The sequence below is a fragment of the Sturnira hondurensis genome, unplaced genomic scaffold, assembly GCF_014824575.4.
Source record: "Sturnira hondurensis isolate 20B ecotype Veracruz unplaced genomic scaffold, ASM1482457v3 Scaffold0000256, whole genome shotgun sequence".
Taxonomy (NCBI): domain Eukaryota; kingdom Metazoa; phylum Chordata; class Mammalia; order Chiroptera; family Phyllostomidae; genus Sturnira; species Sturnira hondurensis.
In genome coordinates, this window is record NW_028072887.1 from 4,560,232 (window position 1) to 4,581,510 (window position 21,279).

The window sequence follows — 21,279 nt, forward strand, 5'->3', positions numbered from 1 at the left end:
ATACATTTGCTCTTAACAATATGTGTGGCAGTCAGAGGGGGTTATTAGCATTTGGTTATTGGGAATTGACCTAGTGTCTAGTTGGGGTATTCCAGAACTGGAGAAAAATACATGTAGAATAAGTCTCAAGCAGACGTATTTTATGCTCCTGAACTTAAATTGAGATTTCACCACTTCTTTTACTGATGCTGGCAGTAAAGACTGTCCCCTCCAGCACAGCCATATGACAGAACCACACGGCCAGTGAACAGGTATGAAAAATCTACTGTAAATAGCTTCTGTTCACAGAGCCTCCCATCTCCATCTATCCTGAAATAATCAATAAAATAAGACTGGGCCACATGTCAGCCAATGGATTTATAAAAAAAAATAACTGTTACAGAGTGACCCATGCCAGAAAGGGAAAAATGTTTTTAATATTTATCATAGAAAAATCTGCAAGTGATGGTGGGATTTCCTTTGCAGGAGGCTGCTCCCCTCAGGCACGTCCGGCTGCCATTCGCCAGTGTAATCCAGCCTGCAGAAAGCCTTTCTCCTACTGTACACAGGTGAGCTGTGTGCTGGAGACTTCTATGAGTGTTTTAATTGCTGTGTTGTGCATGTGCTGTTGGATGTTTTCCAGTCGCTGAGAGTCGGGCAGCAGTTCCATGTGCCCACGATACCATCTAGAGGCATCTGTGGGAGTAATCACAACTGTTCAGAATGTTTTTGAAGGGACATGTGTTACGGCAAGCAGTCTTTTTTCCATAAATCTGTCTATAGGCAAATCTGTTTTTCAGATATCTCATTTATATTGGCTCTAGTTATCAATAAATATTCTCTGCTGATTTATTTTTGAATTCTTAGCCTTTCATCTACCTAAATTATTTGGAAAGTTATTATAATGTTCAATACATGTTCATATTTGCTAAATATTATTTAGCAAAATTGATTATAAATACTGTAGTGTAAGCTTTTATTTTTTTGTTGCTTGAGTTTAATTTTTATGGTTTATGCTGTTACGGTTGTTCCTGCTTTTCTCCCTTTCCCCACCTTCTCCCAGCCCCACTCTCTCTCCACCCCAAGGCAGCTCTGATATTGTTGTCTGTGTTCATGGGTTGTGCATAAATGTTCTTTAGTGTGTAGTTCAATTTAAGTTAAATAAATGCCTAGGTATAAAAATTATATATGTATACATACACACATACACAAATTTTTAGAGCAGAAATCCTTTTCCCTGTTCTCCCATACCTCCTATCTACCAAATGCTCAGGAAATTATGCAAAATGGGCAATGTATTCTAATCAATGGCACTCATGATCTGCAATGCATATACAATTTTTAAAGAGTTGTGTCATGTTCCTCAAGCAGGTTTCCTCTAATACATATGTGCCTTTGATGAAGTTTTCTTTTTTCTCCCCTTGGGCTGCCCTCTTGGAGTGCAGAACCTAGCCTACAAGCAAAGAGGTAGTTCAGACCAGCTATTGACTGATGGTAGCAGGTGAGAGAGGCATTCAGCAGCTGAGGCAGCAACAGAGCTCAAAGAAAACCTATCTCAAACAAGATATGTACACAATTCCATTGCTTTGCTTCTCACTACTGAGGGTAGATTGGAGTGAGTGGGCAGGAATCTGAAACAGCTAATGGGAAAAGTTGAGGGTAATTTGATTAAATGCCTTAAACATCTCTATGATAGAAAAAAACATGTAGTTACTACCCTCTATTGACAAATTGTAATTTCATATTTGGAAGATCTAAGAATGGTAAACCACTATAAAGGCTGATGATCTATTTACCAATTAACCTTAGAATTCAGAAAGATGAAATAATTGAATTTTCATCTTTTTGGCAAATCTGTTGCTAAAAGAACCCCAAATTGTCATGACACATGCAGATATTAAGTGATTCCAATAAATTGGTCATCTACACAATTCAATGTATAACCACACAAATATTTTTTTATGCTGTAGGGTGGAGTCTGCGGTTGTGAGAAGGGCTACACAGAGATAATGAGATCAAATGGTTTTCTGGACTACTGCATGAAAGTACCAGGCTCAGAGGACACAAAAGCTCATGTGAAAAACCTTGCTGGGAAAAGCAGACCTGTGAATTCAAAAATTCATGATATGTTTAAAGGATGGTCTCTTCAACCCCTTGATCCAGGTATGTTTCAGTTATATGCTAAGAAATGTAAATTCTCACACGGGGCATTAGGGTTCACATGGAGACCGATGTGCGTGACTGAAAGAATGGAGGACTGGAAGGAAAAAGAACAAAGGAAGAGGCAATGTGATCCCTTTTAAATGTAAAATTGTTCATGGATTCTTTAGGATAAGTCTGTCAACTCCTGTCTAAAAGACACTGAAGTAATCAAAATAGTAACCTTTAAAAATACCTTTTAATTGTAAATGATCTCTGCAACAGTGTATGTTTCTACAACTGTAAATGTGTTTGTAATTAAGTTAAAATAAAAAATTGGAACAGATTGTCCAGGGACCCTGTCTGGTTTGAGAAACACAGGTGAAACGGCAGAGAGCGTCAGTCTCAAAGGCAGACAGACCTTGTGGACATCATGGCTCAGAATGTGCCTGTTTTGTGACTGAGTATAATTTCTTCACCTCTCTGGGCCTGTTTCCTCACCTGTGAGATCATCAGTCTAGAGGGACCTACCCTGCAGGACTGCCGTGAGTGTTAGCACAGTGTCAGGCCTGCGGGGCTCAGGGACCTGTGGTTATTAAGGATGGGAATGAACATTTACTATTTTTGTATAACCCATGGTTCTGTGCTGGCTGTATTGCATGAATCTTCTCATTATGTTCTTGCAACCTAAGGAGATGCTATTATTCTCATTTTAGAGATTAGGAGTCTGAAACTGCCTGTGAAAATTAATTTTAGGGAAGCCACACTACTAGTAGGTGACAGCAAGCTTTGAAAGGCAGGTTGTTAAGGCCCTTACATAGCAGTGGTCTCTGCTTCCCACCTTGAAAACAGGCAGAAAGTGAAAGCAAGATGCTCTGCCTATCACATACTCTTTTTCTAAGGAACAAAATGCTACTAATGGCTGAGCAAAGTGGCATGACTGAGGGGGAAAGGGGAGGAAGTTAGAGACAAAACTCAAGCAAAATATACCCTGGGGACTTTTCTTCTATATCCTAGGCCTTTGCTGGACCAAAAATGCCTTGACGATATGATTAAAGCCTTAAGCAAAAACCAGAGCCCAGCCCAAAGACCCCCTACAATATCTTAACTCACTTTTGATTCCCCCATATGTCTTGGCATGCCACAGGTGTTTAAAAACATCTCATCCATGTTGTGACTGAGTTAATCAGTTTATTTAACTTGAAAAGTTACATGATATAAAATGTAGCCAGGCTCCCCTTTTGCTTATAGACCATATTTCAGGAGAAAATTGGGGTGAGGTTCCAGGGAAATGAGTCTTCAAGTCCACAAGTGACGTCCTTAACCTTGTGGGGTCTCATTATAGCATTAATAGTATGTATGTTAATATATATTCATATATAAAACTATTGTATATGTACGTATATAAGCATATATATAATATACAGGGTCTGGCACAAATGATGCCCCCTTTTTATTACAGAATATTTGATTACAAAATCATGAGCATATGATTCTGTAACACAATACTATCACACTCAAGCACATCATATGACATTTTAGGTGAAATATTTTTTAAAAGTATAAATTATTACACCCATATTATTACCCTAGCAACCACACTCAAGCAGGTGTTACTTCTGCTGGACCCTGTATATTTAGTCTGGGAAAAGGGTATAACTTGTACTGTTTTCATGATGAGAATGAAAATTCAATCAACCTCTATGCAATACACGGCGACCTATCAAGCACTGTGACCTAAAATTTCTGTCCCAGCCATTCATCAGACCAGTATATACACATACACTAAAATAAGCATATAAATGCTCTTCATTCCATGATCACTTGTTGTATCACAAATGAGTGGAGACAACACCAGTGTGTATAAATAGACAACGAAAAACAAAATGATACAATTATGTAATATATATCACAGGTATATTAAAAATAAAATAGACTTATGAGCTAGAATGAAAATATTTATAACATATATTTTAAGTGAAAATAAGTCCACAACAAAGGGAATGATATGCATCATTCATGTCTTTTAAAAACTGTGTGTGCATTGCTGTGTACAAACTCATGCTTGTGTTTGTGGAAACACCTGGGAAATGTTCACAGGGAGACCAGTAACTGATGGCCCATGGATAGGGGACTGAGGATGGCAGGACAACTTATTTTTCACCACGTATCTTTTTTTTATTGTTCAAATTTGGCCTCCATTATGTTATTATAAAAAGTTATATTAATTCTTTTTTTAAGTAACATAATTAAGGGCCATGGACCACATAGCTCTCCACTGGGGATTTAAAAGCACTGGATTCTCCCAATACTTCAGCTCTATCAGGTTGTAATAAGAGTAACAGTGCACATTCACTCACTCAGGGGAGCCTTTTTGAACTTATCAGTGAAAAAGAGTCAGACTGGGGGATTTCATCATTAGTGTCTGAACGAGGTCAGAATCAGAGCTTTGTGAAAAGATTTTTGACCACAGGAAGTTATCGTTACTACATTGAAACCTCAATCTAAAACCTGATTGAGGCTTGAAAGTGTCTTATAAGCAAAAACTATTATAAATGGTCATTATATAACTGAATGTAATTACACCTTTATTCCAAAGAATTATTGTTTACAACAGATTTTAATTATTTTTCACCCTACAGAAACATTTAGAATAAGATACTAATATCTGTGACTTAGACCTGCAGTTAATTACATTCATATAGTATAATGAACCTTCTGGGTGTGTATGTCTTTCAGAAAGGAATACAGTTTCTTGCAGTACAGTTCTATGTTTAGCTAACTATATGCTTGTATAAAATAGAGCAATAGAGCAAAAGACACTAGTTTCAGAAACAAGTCTATATGTACCATATATAGAAAACCATGCATACACTCAAGTTAGACTTTATATAGAAGTCACAAAATTGATCAGATTATTTGGGTAATCTATTTTTCTTTAATTCTGGCAAATATCAAATAAAAATATATTTGTACACATACAGTTATAATTTTATAGTAATTTGGTAAATAGATGAGCTTATTTGGTCATGAGGTTTTTGTTCACTCAGCATCATTCAGGAAGCAAAGTCACCAAAAATGGTCACAGTAATTTTCCTTGCATGCAGAATTGTTTCTTAATAATAATTTATTTTCTCATTCTATTTATGCGGTCAACTTGTTTTAAAATACTTTTGTGTTACATGTACAAGAAAATATACACATGAAAATAAATTAAAAAGAGCTTGCCAGTTAGATTTTATGAAGTAATGATGGTCAGTGTTGGTTAGCAGTGAAAATTTTTCATAAACTAACATTTTACATTTGATAATTGTCAAAATTGGGTATTTCTGTTTATTACTTATGCAAGACTCAGAATTCAGATGAAAAATAAAGATGTTGTATGCTAAGCTTATTGTTTTATCTCTATTTTAAACAGATGGCCGAGTAAAAATTTGGGTTTATGGTGTTTCAGGTGGTGGTTTTCTTATCATGATTTTCCTAGTATTTACTTCCTACCTTGTTTGGTAAGTACTGATTATTAGTTTGTACTCCATCTTTTTGTGGTATATCATGTTATACTAAAAGGAGTCAGGATCATTGACCATGATAACAAGACACTTGAACACCCAAATAAATGGCGAAATTATTGAATATTTAGAATGAGAGATCACTATCTTGATTGTCCGCATTTGAAATAACATTCCTTTATTTCATTTTCAGATAACATCAGAAGGTACATGAGACCAATCATGGGTTAGGACTTTCCTATTTTAGCCTCGACTTATATGAGCACTTTTCAGCTTGGCAGTTGTTTCTACAGGCAGCCATCTGCCACCTACAGGGGACTGATACCTGGGTTCCAGCCCCAGACATTTCTGATTCTATGGATCTTATGTGTGGCCAGGTTGTCTAGGTGTCTAGTAGTGCCCCAACTAATTTTAATGTGCAGCCAAAGCTGACAACCATTACTTTAGGTAATTCTAGTTCTTAAGTTTTTTCTTAAAATTTTCCCCTTTTACCAGTTAGGTTGTTTCAAACAACTTGTTGGTACATTGTAATTATAGATCCAAGTGGTTATCTACATCAACCAGCTATTCACAAAAATTTGATTGTCAATTTTAAGAACTCCATTTTGTAAGTGATTAGTTCCTGAAAATTTATTATTCTCAGAAAAGGTGATTAGGTTTTGTACAGAATATATTTTAGTTGATGAGCTTCTGTTGAAACTAGACAAAAGTAAATACATTTGAATGTTTTCAAGTATGATGAGAATATTTTATTAACTTCCTAAGCAGAATTTCAAAGGACTTTTTTTATTCTCGAAGTGTTACTTTACTTTTTTCTCCCTTAAAAATTTCACCCAAGTTTTAATCTCAATTTAAATCCAGCCTTGTATATACAGCCTTAAATTTGGTTTCCAAAGCTATATAGGTTCTTCAGCCTTTGCTCTTGGTCAGCAAAAGTTAGTGAAGCAAATAAGATGAATTTAATGTTTTTTCTACCACCTATAGTGACTGAAATTGAATCTCTAGAAATTGGATTACTATTCACCTTACTTCACCTTCAACAGGGTTGTAGTAAAAAGTAACACCTTAAGTTAGTCCTTCATGCTTTAATCAAATGATTTAACCATTTTTAATATCTGAATTGCCTAAATTCTGTTTTACCGAAAAAATGGGAGGTTGAAAGCCTTATGTTAAGTTCAGAGGGATAGGAAGCATCCACCACCAGAAAAGATTAGGAAAAGAGGCGAGTTTTAAATTGCAAGAAAAGACATGAAGTTCGACAGATGAGATACTGCTCTTCAAACAATGGTCTCATACATTAGGATAATCAGACAATCATCGGTCTTTAAAAGCTGGAATGCATTCTGTTTGTTCATAGCCACATCCCTAATTCCAGACTCTATGGCTCCCACACTCCTTGAATATATAAGTAATCTAAAATTAACATTTAGTATCAATAATGCTTGTAAACTTTGCCTTTTTATGTTTCTCCATTCCCTCCAACTTAAAATTGTGTTAACCTTAATCATTCCTTCAATTACAAGTATTTGAAAGGAGGCCCTGCCTCCCTGACTGTAAGCTCTGAGGATTAATCAGGTACAACACTGAATTCTAATAACAAATAATTTTCTAGAGATTTTTAGTATTAAAAATCAATACAGTTTTTCCTCACTTTTCAGTGACCAAGTTACATAAATATTTTTGTACATTACTTCTCATATCTATTTTTGTTTAGCCTCAGTGCCTGGTGTTATTGATGGATCTCTGTTTGGGGAGTAACACAATGTCTCCATATTTGGACTCATTACAAATGCTCCCTTCTCTAGTCTGCAGCCAGATTAGTTTTCCTTACCCTTAGCAAGGTGACCAGCTTCTCCCAACTCAGACACCAACCGGACTCCCCATTGACAGCAAAATGGAAGTTGTGTTTTGCCTGCCCAACTAGTCAACTAAAGTCTTCCACAGTCTGAGCCCAAATAATGCTTTCAACTCCAGCTTCTACCATTAGCCTATGCCCAGAAAAGTCTGGTGGGTTGTATAGTCCCAAATATATTTAAGTCCTCATTTTATCATTGGAGAAAATTTAAAAACACAAAAATATTACTTTATTGTTAAACTTTACCTTATTTTGATAAAATATTCAATAGTCAAATTTATCCTCTAATATTTAACCAATTTGCTTGGTTATACCTTCCATCAATAGTCCTCTACTATGTATGATTTCATTTTTATTAAAAAATTACCTAATTTCATAACAGTTTTATTCAAAGTTCTCACCTATCTTTCAGATCTGTCACTTAATCATTATTGCGTTCCATCATTATAGTGTTCCATTCTATAAATTCAGTTTTTTAAGCTTATCATATTTATTTCTACCCATTAAAAAACAACTTTATGCATTGTAAAGGTAGCTCTTCATAATACAAAGATTTATAGGGGTTGAATATAAGGCTACAATGTCTTTGTGCAGGATAATTTGGGGGAGAGAAGTAACCTTATTTAGAGCACTTAGGATGGACCTTCTAATTTTACAAGGAGGCTTCTGCTTCCATGGTTTATTCCTTATATCCTATTCATCTAGAATGGATTTTTCATCAATAGCTACTGGCATTCCACCATTCCTTCCCAGTAAAACTGAAATGTCAACATTTCCTTATCACACAATCTAGAATAACTTGTCCATGCCTCCTCCCCTGTGTCATTTACTCCATACTGGTATTGTGGCTATTTGTATAAGCATACTCCTCCTCTTTCAAACCCCAATAAATTTATGGGAGGGAGGGCAAGAGATATAATGGCTATATTTTACTGATATATCTGATAAATGTGTAATGAACAAATGAATAAATAAGAACATAAGTAAAACATAATGTACTATTTTTAGAGACAAGGGTCAGGGAAAATGTTGAATATTTACATGTCAAACAAAAAACTTTACATGGATTACTTTATTTAGTCCTCATGACAAACTAATGGGATGTTGCTTTTATCATCCTTACATTAAATAGAGAGTAAGTGGTCCACAGAAAAGGTAAATAATACACTTGAAGTCATCAGCCTGGTAACATCTACTCCAGGTTTTCCTAACCCGAGGGCATGTGCTTTTTTCCACTGGTTTTCTAGTCTCCATAGTTTATTTCCATTTTTGTGATTTCCAAACTCCTTTAGACAGAATGAAGTGTCTACTGTTTTCATGTTTTTTAACGGCTCCTTATTTTTTCATGCAGATTAAACTACAGACCTAGGAAGAGGTCTGACTGATATCAAAACACAGGGTATATAACTTTGAGCTGCTTATAAGCTTCCTAAAGAATCCAAATAGATATTCTCACAGCATATACTTCTATTAAGTAGCTTGCAAAAGAGTTACACAAGGATAGTTTGGGAGATTTTATATTTTCTCTCCCAAATAAAAGGTTTAAAACAAGACAACTGCTATAATATGCCAAGTCTCAGGTATGCAATTTAGGTGAAAATAATTTATAACAAAATTTGGAAATGCTTTTGAGAAAATATAGAAAAATAGTCTTCTCAAAAACTTCTTCATTCAGATACTGTTCTGTACCTCTGCTATTACTGTTTGAAGTTTTTGAAATATTGCTGATGTTATAGCTTCTCTGGCAATAAAGATCCATGAGGCAATTAATGGGGATAACCACTAGGTGAGCTTGTAGTTAATCTAGACATAATGCCTGGAAGTTACTCCAGATAATGGCATCCATTCTACCTTGCTCAGCACAGCTCAATAGATGAGCTCTTATTCTGCTGAAGTTTGAGAGTGGTGGCCCCACTTCCAGAGGGTCAGCTCTGAGGAATAACTGCCTAAACGAAAGACAGTTTCTGGCTTTCATCAAACTATTTAATCTCCACTGGCCTGGTGATGAGTCCTTGTGGCTTGAATCCAACATTGCTAAGAGCTAGCAGCTTGCCTGTCAGTTCATAATGAACTCACTTTTCTGGCTGAATGGGTTTATACTTTGCTAAGATGCAAGTGATTGTGGAAGAGGTCACTTTATAATGTGTCCCTCAATAATCTCTCATAGCCAGAGTTGCATAATGTATTAGAGAATGACTGGTTGGGGCCTATCTGCCCAGCATTTGTGGGTCCTGGTTTAGTGTGATCATATCTTTCCTGATACCAAAACTGAAGTAAAATATGTATAAAGATAAAATTTATTTTTAAGGGAATAATGAATATCAGTAAAGGAGAAAGAAAAGAGAGCAGAGGCCTCTAAACACAAGACTCTTGGGAATTTCAGGTCAAGATGGCAGAGTAGGTAAATGCTGTGCTCCCACCACCCCATGATCACATCAAAATCAGAACTAAATTATAGAACCACCATCAATGAGAATCATCTCAAGATTAGCTGAACAGAAGTCTTGTAATTAAAAACATAAAGAAGCCACATCTAGACTGGTCTGAACCTCTTTTAGAAGCTTTTTCACACAAGCAGACTGTCTCAGCTTATATAACATACATACTATTCATGCTATAATGAGACCCCACAAGGCTATTGACTTTCCTAAAATATCTCAAAGGTCCACAAACCCCAAACTACAGCTGGCGTTGGCATGCAGTGTACCTCTTAGAGAGCAGACCCAATTAGAGAACTAGTGGCAGCCTGCTTAGCTTCACAGTATAGCATCTCCCAGGGACCTCCAAACCCTGCAAAGGTGGCAACCAACCACAGATCACCTTTTAGCTCCTACCACATGGCCCCAGGCTGGACACGTGCCATGGGTGATCTTGGCTTGCACCAGAGCCCCTCTTAAGAGAGCACAAGATCACCATACTCAATGTCCAGCTTCAGATTATACCCAGAATACCTTGCAACCAGCTCCACAAATGAAACCTCCAACTATGAACTCACCAAGCACTAGAACTCTGCTAAAGTAAATCCATCTCCATGGGGTCACCTCATACCAACAGCATGTTTACTGTAGTCATGGCCAGTCCTCACAGCTAACCAGCATGAGGCTCAATCCCACCCACTGACATGTCAACAGCTTCTTTCAGTGATGAAAAAAGGACACTTTATAATAATAAAAGATCAATTCAACAAGAAGATGTAAGTCTTGTAAACATCTATGCACCCAATTAAGGAGCACCTAAATGTATAAAGCAAATACTGACATGGATAAAGAGATCAACAGTAATAAAGTAATAGTAGTGGATTTTAACACTTCATTGATAGCAATGCCTTGACCATTCTGACAGAAAATAAGCAAGAAAACAGTGCCTTTACATGAAACACTGGACCAGAGAGTCTTAATTGACATTTTAGGACATTCCACCACAAAGCAGCAGAATATACACTCTTTTGAAGTGCATATAGAACATTTTCTAGAATAGACCACATGTTTAGTCACAAAACAAGTCAAAATAAATTTAAACTTTTTTGATAATAGTGATATCAAACTGGAAATCAATGAAAAGACAAACTAAGAAACACAACAAAAAGTGGAGGCTAGATAAGATACTATAAACAGTGAATGAGTTAAGATAGATCAAGGAAGAAATAAAAAAATGCTTCCTGACAAATGAAAATGAAAACACAAGGACCCCAAATCTATAGGACATAGCCAAAGTGATTTTAAGATGGAAAGTCAGAAAAACAAGAAAAATCTTAAATACACAATCTAAATGAACACCTAAAGGAACTACAACAACAAAAAAAGAAGAACAAACAAATCCAAAGTGGATAGTTGAAGAAAATAATAAAGATCAGAGTAGAAATAAACAAAATAGAGTCTAAAAAACAATTTAAAAGATAAATGAAACCAAGAACTGGTTGAAAAGATTTTTAAATCAATAAACCCATCAAGAAAAAAAAGAGTCCAAGTAAATAACATCATACATGAAAGAGCAGAGGTAACAAGAAATACAAATGACTATGAGAAAATACTGTGAACAATAATAAGCCAACAGATTGAAAGAAACATATACCTTACTAAGAAGATACAATCTTTCAAGGCTGAATCAGGAAGAAATAGAACATCTGAACAACTGACAACTGCTAACAAAATTGAATCAATAAAAAAAAAAAACTACTAAGGAAGTTTGGGACAAAATGGCTTCACAGGTGCATTATACCAAACATTGAAGAATTAACACCTAAACTTCTTAAACTACTCCAAAAAATTCAAGTGGAAAGAAGGCTTCCAAGGTTATTTTGTGAGTCCAGCATTATCTGAATCCTATACCAGACAAAGACATCACAAAAAAAGAGAAAATTATAAGCATTTGTCTTTGATGAATAAATGCAAAATTCTCCATTAAAATATTAGCAAACAAAATTCAGCAATAAAAACAACATCACACATCATGATCAATTGGGATTATTCCTGGGATGCAAGTTTGGTTCAATATCCACAAATCAATTAACATGATACACTGCATAAACAAAATGAAAGATAAAATAATATGATTATATCAATAGATTCAGGAAAAAACTGATGAAATCCATCATCCATTTATGATAAAAATTCTCAGCACATTGGGGATAGAAGAAAAAACTCAGTGTAATAAAGACCATGTATACCAAAGCCATAGCTAACATTATATACAAGAGGAAACATGGAAGTTTTTTCTCTAAGATTGGGAAGAAGACAAGGATGCCAACTCACAGCATTCTTAATCAACATAGTATTAGAAGCCTAGTCACCACAAAGAGACAAGAAAAAGAAATAAAAGGCATATAAATTGGAAATGAAAAAGTAAAACCATAATTATTTGCAGATGACAAGACAATATATAGAGAGAATCTTCAAGAGTCCACTGAAAACTATTAGAAGTAATAAATCAATTCAGTAGTTTCATGATACAAAATTAATATTCATAAATAGTTTGCATTTTCATACACCAAATATGAACTATCAGAAGGAAAAATTGAGAAAATAATCTTATTCACAATAGCATCAAAAAGAATAATATATCTAGGAATAAATTTAATCAAAGAAGTAAGAGACGTTTACTTGCAGAACTATATACATTAGAGAAAGAAATTCAAGAAGATACAATTAAATGGGAGCATATACAAATTCTCATGGATAAGAATAATTAACATCATTAAAATGTCTATATTGCCCAAAGCAATCTACAGATTAGGTACAACCCCTAACAAAATACCAATGATACTTTTCTCAAAAGTAGCACAAATAATCCTAAAACTTCCATGGAACCACAAAAAATCAAATAGCTCAGGCAATTGCAAAAGGACAAAGTTGAAGATATCATTCTTCCTGGTATCAAACTCTACACCAAAGCTATAATAATCAAAACATGGTACTGGTATAGATCACACAGATACACAGACCAATGAAAAAGAATAGAGAGCCCTCAAATTAACCCACACCTGTATGGTCAACCAATCTACGATGAAGGAGACAAGAATATATAAAAGAATAGGATATTCTTTTCAATGAATGGTGTTGGGAAGACTGGATAGATACATGCAAAAAACAAAGCTACCAATTCCTTACACATATATAATAAACTCAAAGTGAATTAAGGACTTAAATGTAAGACCCCAAACCATAAAACTTTTGGAAGAAAATACAAGCAGTAAACTCTTTGATATAACCTTTAGTAATATTATCTCAGATATGTTTCCACAGGCCAGGGACACAAAGAAAAAAATAAACAAATAGTACTACACCTAACAAAATGTTTTTGCACAGTGAAAGAAACAATCAAAAGACAACCTACTACATGGAGGAAGATATTCACCAACAATACATCAGATAAGGTGGTTAACATATAAAATGTGTAATGATCTCATACAACTTCACATGCAGAAAAAAAATAATCTGATAAAAAGATGTGTAGAGGACCTGAATAAACATTTCTCCAAAGAGGAAATACAGATTTCCGAAAGACATATGAAGTGGTACTCAACATAACCAATCACCAGGGGAATGCAAATTAAAACCAAAATAACATATGTCTTTGCACCTGTTAGAATAGCTATCATCACTAAATCAATAAACAACAAGTTTTGGCAAGAAGGTGGAAAAAGGGTAACCTTGAACACTGGTTGTAAATTTGTTCAGCCACTATGGAAAACAGCATGAAGTCTCCTCAAAAAATTAAAAATAGATCTGCCATATCCAGCAGTTTTACTTCTGGGTATTTATTTGAAGAAATTTAGAACACTGATTCAAGAAGATATATGCACCCCTATATTCATTGCACCATTATTTACAATAGCCAAGATATGAATAAAGATGATGTGGTGCATATATGTAATATAATATTACTTGCCCATAAAAAAGAATAAAATTTTGCCATTTGCAACAACATAGATGGACCTGGAGGGTAATATGGTAAGTAAAATATGCCGGACACAGAAAGACAAATATCATATTTCACTTATAAGTGGTATCTAAAAAGCAAAATAAACATACAAATAAAACAGAGCAAACTGACAGTGATCGGGGGAATGAGAAAAGAAGGGGAAGAGTCAAGTTAAAGAACATGTATAAAGGACCCATGAACAAAGACAAAGCAGGTGGTGGGATTCAATGTGGGAGGTGCGGGGTGGGTAGGGTAGGAGAGAGTAATGGAGGAAAAATGGGGAAAACTGTAATTGAACAATAAAATAAATAAAACAGAAAAAGTCACAGATACACAGAATAAATTGAAGGGTGCCAGATGGGAGAGGGGTTGGGTGGTGGGTGATAAAGGTAAAGGGATTAAGAAGTACAAACTGGCAGTTATAAAAATAGTCACAGGGATGTAAACTACAGCACAGGGAATATAGTCAATAATATTGTAATAAACATATGTGGTTTCAGATGGGTACTAGAGTTATTGGGGTGATTGATTTGTAAGTTACATAGACGCTTAATCACTATGTTGTATGCCAGAAACTGACAAAATATTGCATGTCAATTGTAATTGAAAAAAATTAAAGGCCTCCTGCTTAGGGCTTGGTAGAGGGCAGCCCTGTCAGTCAGCTTCCCCTCTCAGCGTGCTTTTTACCAGAGCAGAAGCTTTGTAAAGCCATAGCTCCCCCACAAAGTACCACCTTATTCAATGTTCGCCAATGTTTGAGGACCTATAAACTCTACAATCTCAGATCTCATGCATTCATAATTATGCTTTTAGTATCTGTCAGTTGAGGGGTTACACAATATGAAAAAAATTCATCATCAAATGAGATCATCACAATGATCCCCAATAGACCCATAGCCCACAAAAATCCAAGGCTTATAATTGGGAGGCCTCTTTCTTTTTTATTCCACACTGTTTATAATTCCATACGTGAAGAGTTGTGTAAAAATATCTGTAATGTTTTGAGTAGAATTTTCCAGCCCCAGATCACAGTGTCTAGACCTTATTAGCTGGCTCCAAGGAAACATTCTCTCTGTAAGGATCTGGCCATCCCTATCCCTCCTCCCCACCCCCTAGAACTCAACAATCCCATTTCACTTTTCCTAATTATATTTAGCGAATGCCAATTGAGAGTAGATTGACAAAAACTCTTTGAAAGCACTTACATTGATTTGGCCAATGAGTCCATTTTGTTTTTTTTCTGTAAGATGGCTCTAGTAGCACTAAGCTGTCTTGAACTTCATTCAAAACAGTTTTGGTAGACTTCATTGTGACCACTGTCATATCAGTGTACATTTTTAAAAAGTATCAAAATTGGTGAATTTTGTGTAGCCATTTTAATATTGAAGACAGAAAAAAATAAGCAACATTTTTGTCACATTATGCTTTATTATTTCAAAAGCAGTAAAAATACAAAAAATAGTGCAGTGTATGGAGAAGGTGTTGTGATTGATAGAATATGTCAAAAGAGGTTTGAAGTTTTGTGCTGGAGATTACCCACTGGACAATGCTCCATGGCCAGGTAGACCAGCTGAAGCTGATAGTGATCAAATCAAGACATTTATTTAGAACAATTAGTATTATACCATGGGGGAGATAGCCAGCATATTCAAAATATCCAAATCAATAAAGTTATTGTTGAAAATAAAAAATGTGTCTTTTATTTTATGAAAAAACTAAGCTGACTTTTTTGGCCAACCCAGCATTTCTTACCTTTTCTCTTCCCCAGCCTTGGTAAAACACAGGTGAGAGAGGGGACCCTTACTGTCATTTCAGACGGACCTCCAGGTGCTTTTGATCTTGAGAGAGCCCCCAATATCACTGCTACCAGCACCACCGGGGTAGACATACAAATGTTCACTTCCAACCTGTCTTAAACTCTTATTTGTGTGTTTTCTTAGTACCTTTAAGTGTTTCAGATTAGAGTATTCAGGGACCCATTTTCATCTGGATCCATTCTTCATATTAAAGCCTGACTCCTCAACATGACTAAAGTGTGTGTGTGTGTGTGTGTGTATGTATAGTTAAGATGAATGTTAGTTATCTAACTATATAACAAATGCCCTTTGGACCTTTGGGAAGTGAAAAAGGCCCGGGAAGCAGGAAATTGTTTTTGCCTTTCTACGTCCCGGCTGGAGGCTGCTTGCCGCCCATGTCCTTTGAGCACCTGTAGCAGGCCAGCTGCCAGCTGGGGCATTGCTGAGATCTGTGGCTCCTCTTCAGAGTTTATTTTTAGTCATTTTAATTTCTCCCTTTAGCTCCTATAATTTGCTTTATACATCAAACCTAAAATAAAATGTTTTTTTCCTTAAATTAGAACTTGAGCATTTTAAACTAGGTTGAACAGTCTCTCTACAACCATTTCAATTTTATTAAGCACATTTTAAATTGTGGTAAAGTTCATATATCATAAAATTCTCCATTTTAAATATTAAATGAGAGAAGTAGACATAAAATTTACACACGGTATAATTCCATCTATGTGAAACATGTGAAACATACATGATGAACAAACACAAAGAGTCAGAAAGTTGGTACGCAGTGTCTGGGTAGGCTGGGTTGGCAGGGTGGGTGGGAGGAGGGTGTGCTCACAGGCACAGAGTCCCCTCTGAGGTGACGAAAATGTTTCTGGACTGGGTAGGGGAGATGATTACACAGCATGGTGAATGTACTAAACATCACTGAACCACACACATTAAAATGTTGTTTTTAATTTAAATTTCCTCAGACTGTAAAAATTCATTCATATAGGCAAGTTGTTTCTACCAAGTGTGTAACGAGTGGCGTGTGTAGAGTGAGACTGTGCTAAAGAGGTGAAACACATGAGTTTGGGTGTTAGACTTGCTTAGCATCCAGGCTCTGCCTCTCCCTCAGTGTCTTCTCTGTGAAGTAGCAACAATTCTGATTCTTCCATCTCAGGCATGTTCTGAGCTGTATTGAGATAATTTATGTAAAATGTCCATCAGAGAGCTTGGCACTTACTGGGCATCTAGTTAATAATAGATATTACTGTAAAATAAATAGCATAGAAGTTTGGAGACAGGGAGTGAGATGGCTCCTTACTAGTGAGGATAACCCGAGACAGAGCTGGGCACTAGAGGCAGGTTAAAGCCAAGACAGGGATGGGGAAGGAATCGGCGGGTGGGGCAGTGTGAGGCATAGTTCAGACCGTACATATTCATGAACATAAATTGATAGTCACCTACACTAAGAGTCAAAAAGTATTAAGGGAGGTGGTTTTGACCCAGACCTGGGGCATCACCGTGTGAAGTAGCAATGGTACTCGATCCATTTCAGCTTCTCTCTCCACAAGAAGGAATAGCAGCCACCACACACCTGACAGAGTTGTTGCCCTCAGGTAAAACCAGCCAGGTGAGAATAGCTTTGCATGGTGCTGACTCAGTTTAATTTTCCTGACAAACTCTAGAGACTTGGCCGCTAAATATCAGGTTTCAGGCCAGAGCAGAAGTTCACTTAAAAACTCAGAACTTCTGTTCCATTTACTTAAAAACAAGGTCAGGGTAAGACACCAGAGTCCGCATACTCTAGCAGCTTATGATGGTAGACATCTTTGATGTGAAGGTTGCAGTAGCATAGGAATTAGTGATCAGCAGGTGTTCACATTACTGAGTATAAATAAGAACAAGAAAGAAAAATAGACCTCCACTGTGTTCCTTGTTTCCACTAAACCATTTTGAAGACTTTGAAAGCGCTATAGCTTTTCCTAAAAACATCAAAGTATATAACTAAGAAAACCAAAAGTGCATTTATCCACTTGAATTTCTAAACCTCACAATCGTCTTTGGCAGATGAAACAAAGCTTTGTGAACTTCATTTCAGAAATTCTTTTTTTTCCCTTTGCAGCAAGAAGCCAAAACAACATCAAAGCACACCTCCTCAACAGAAGCCTCTGACCTTAGCCTATGATGGAGACTTAGATATGTAACCTGAAAAAGAAATCCAAATGTAGACAACAACTGCCTTAACTGCTTTCTCTTTTGTAGCTCTCAGACTTCTCAGTTTTTTGAGGAATCTCACAATGTGATATATTAGGCAGAATACAAATACTGCAAAAGTAATATTGCCTCAACTTCATTTGGACATGGAGTCAAGGATTATTTGGTCTGCCATTTTGAGTTCAAGTTGTTTGTGGGTGTGTTTATTTATTTTATTTTCCTAAGGGAACTGAAAACCCTTCTCTTCCTATTTGGAAACGGGAGGAAGAACACATGATGGAATTCCCACAGACTTGAGTAAACTGTATCTTCAGCAGCATGATGACAATCCAGAGGAGAGTCCAATCAAGGCACTTACTGTAAATGCGAGTCTGACACTGCGCTGTTATGCACTATATTAGTGCAGGTCTTTATTCTTTCCATACTTCAACACTGAGTTTTCTAGAGTTTACATAACTTCAAAGACTTTCAGAGTGGATTGACTATTTTCATGAACACAGAGAGAATGGGTTGTCATTTCAAAAATTCTCTGAGTTTTTAACCTTAAAATGTTGTATTTTGTTTTGTAGCTAGGGGATGATGGCACTTCATGGATTGCATTTATTGAAAAAAGAGTGTGCGTAATTGATGGAGTAGGTGAAAGCTAGTGGTTTCTAACTGAAATGTGTACTGAGTGTTGGGATGTACAAATGAAGTAGGTGATTATATTGGAGAATGAGGTATATTATTTAATTATTAAAACTACATTTTCACAAAAAATTAGCAATGTAGTTATAGTATTGATCACACAGTTGTAATTCAGTTTAATGATGACCAACTCTGCCTTTGTAATTTCAATTTCTTATCCAAAAATTTATAAATTCTTTTTTTGAATTTAATTACCTGACCTCATTTAATATACATCAAATGCCAATCCCGTTTATAGCAAGTCTTGCTTTTATAAGGTTTCAATAATATCTAAAACACATTAAAAACCTGAAACCATTTTATGAAGATAATTGTTTGTAACTGTAGATGTTGAAAGTAAGAAGGTGCCATCTTGTGGTATTGACTTGTATTTCTAACAAATAAAGTACTCAAGAGACTGAGAAGATAACTGTTTTGTATTTATTCACTTCTGAAGTACCCTTACTTTGACAAAAACAGTTATAGTAACAGTTTCCTTGTGTCACGATTTTAGAGATTGAGAGTTGAAATCACTGACAGATAAAAGGAATCTTACCCCACATTCTCAACACTATTTTGTATACTGTGAAATAGAGTCAAGCACAATTACACAGAGTAGCTTTGCAGGAATATTTAAAGCTCAGTCAATATTAGAACAAACAACTATAATAAGGCCAATGCAGGTGTGCAATGACCTGAGAGACCTCAGAAAATGGAACTGTTAGCAATGTGATACAATGAGTAAGATATAGGATGTTTGTATTAATAATATGGCTTTCATTAACCATTTATCACTTAAATGGTTAAATCAAAGGAGTAAATGAAAAGATGATTTCTGTCAATAGTGTGGTTGAGGAAACAACTCCTAGATATCTTTTTATTAGTTTACTTTAGCTAAATTTTTCATACTGTTTATAGTAGTTCAAGAGATCCTGCTTTGGAGATTAAAGCCTGACTGTGCCCTTTACCATCTGTGTGATACCCTACAAAAATTGCAAAATAGCTGTCCCTCTGTTGTCTGACCCACAAGACAAAGATAATAAAATTATTTCCTCTTAAAGAAGATAATGAGGTAAGGTGGAGTTCCAATTCAAGATGGTGAAGCGTGAGAATCTGAATTAACCTTCTCCTGCAGACTCACCAAATTATGGCTACATATGGGACAATTCTGTACAAAAGAAACTCAAAAACTAGCTGAGCAACTCTTACATATCAGACAAATGAAGAAAAATATACATTAAACAGATAAAAAAGGCTGAGACACAATCTCACCATGAACCTCACTCTCAGCAGAACAATTCATAATTGGAAGGAAACTTACAATACCCCGTGATTCTTTGAGGAGCAGAGGGTCTGAACCCAATACCTGGCAACCCAAATTTTAAGACCTGCACCTGAAAGATGACACCCCCAAACACTAGCTTTGCAGGCCAAAGGGTCTTGAATCAGAAGAAACACTAGGCAGTAGCAAACTGAGAAATGGTGCCTAAAGGGTATAAAGGGACTCATCACAACTACCCACCCCTCCATGGTACAGCTCAGAGGCAAGAGAGAAAAACCCAGTTTTTCTATGAAAGAGGCTTACTAACACCTTCAGAGCCATAGCCTGAGGGGCAGACTTCTAATTAAACATGCATCTAGAAGCCTGACTGTAATTGCCATCAGAGACCAGGGAGGCTGGTGGGTAACATCTTTGGCTCTCCCTGTGCCCAAACCCAGGTCACCAAGAAAGGACCTTGGACACACATCTGGCATGTACATCAGAATGAACTAATTGTTCTGGTTTGAGCTTGAGGCAGAAGACTTCGAATGTGATTTTATCAAAAAAAAATCTTCAATATTATACATATGTTTTTAGGTATCTGTGATAATTTTGACCCTTTAAGGTAATACAAATATAGATCATTCATGCTCTTTCCAAATCTGATCTGCAAGATATCATAAACTTAAAAAACTCGGTATTCAATCCTTTGCCTTTATGTCATAGGTTATAGTATCATGTGTTCATCTGTTTATTTTTTCTGTTATTTTGAAAATGATCTGAAATAAGTAATCCCAGTACTGAGGAACAAGCTAGTACATCTTAGAGTCAGTGCACAGTAACCACCTGCTGTGGTTTTTTTCAACTATATGGCTCATATGACTGACTTTTCTTTCTTATGGTGTTAGCAATAAATACTTTACCTTATTCCAAATAATAATAATATGTGTAAGATAATTAGTATTAGTCACATGCCAAGAATACAATAAATATTACCTACAATTAGTATTACATAGCATATTCAGCTGTTACCCTTAGCTCTTTCAAGTTTTTCATTTATTATGCATTCAACAATTATCCAGGTATTGAATTGGCATTTATACATTAAATTTTCAAAATTCATGGCTTGAGTACAATAATTCTGAAATACTCAAAATATTTTATTTCAATTAATACATATTTTTCAAATATAATGAGTAATACAGATTTCATTAATTCATTGTAACAATACCTATTTACTAAATATCTCCAATGGGCGAGGCACAGTGCTAGGAGAGATATTTCTGATTCAATGAAATACAATTTCCTCTGACTTTTACCTTACTTGAAAATTATAGCACATCGACCCAAAGATTTGGGACCTCCATTCCTTCAGAGCAGCCAAGTAGGCAGATGGGATGCAAGTGAAGAAGAATTTTCCATAGGGTGATAGAGATTGTAATTGTATGCATGAAG

The 21,279-nt window shown here is 35.8% G+C and overlaps 1 protein-coding gene across 1 annotated transcript in view; it reads left to right on the plus strand.

Moving 5' to 3' along the window:
• Positions 1 to 18,974, plus strand: part of THSD7B (thrombospondin type 1 domain containing 7B) — a 618,064-nt gene extending 599,090 nt beyond the window's left edge. Inside the window, exons 24-27 of the mRNA XM_037030021.1 lie at positions 466 to 548; positions 1,950 to 2,142; positions 5,537 to 5,624; positions 17,806 to 18,974. Of these exons, the coding sequence (XP_036885916.1) occupies positions 466 to 548; positions 1,950 to 2,142; positions 5,537 to 5,624; positions 17,806 to 17,887 (446 nt within the window). The 3' untranslated portion in view covers positions 17,888 to 18,974. The remainder of the gene's footprint in view (positions 1 to 465; positions 549 to 1,949; positions 2,143 to 5,536; positions 5,625 to 17,805) is intronic.
• The last annotated feature ends 2,305 nt before the right edge of the window (positions 18,975 to 21,279 follow it).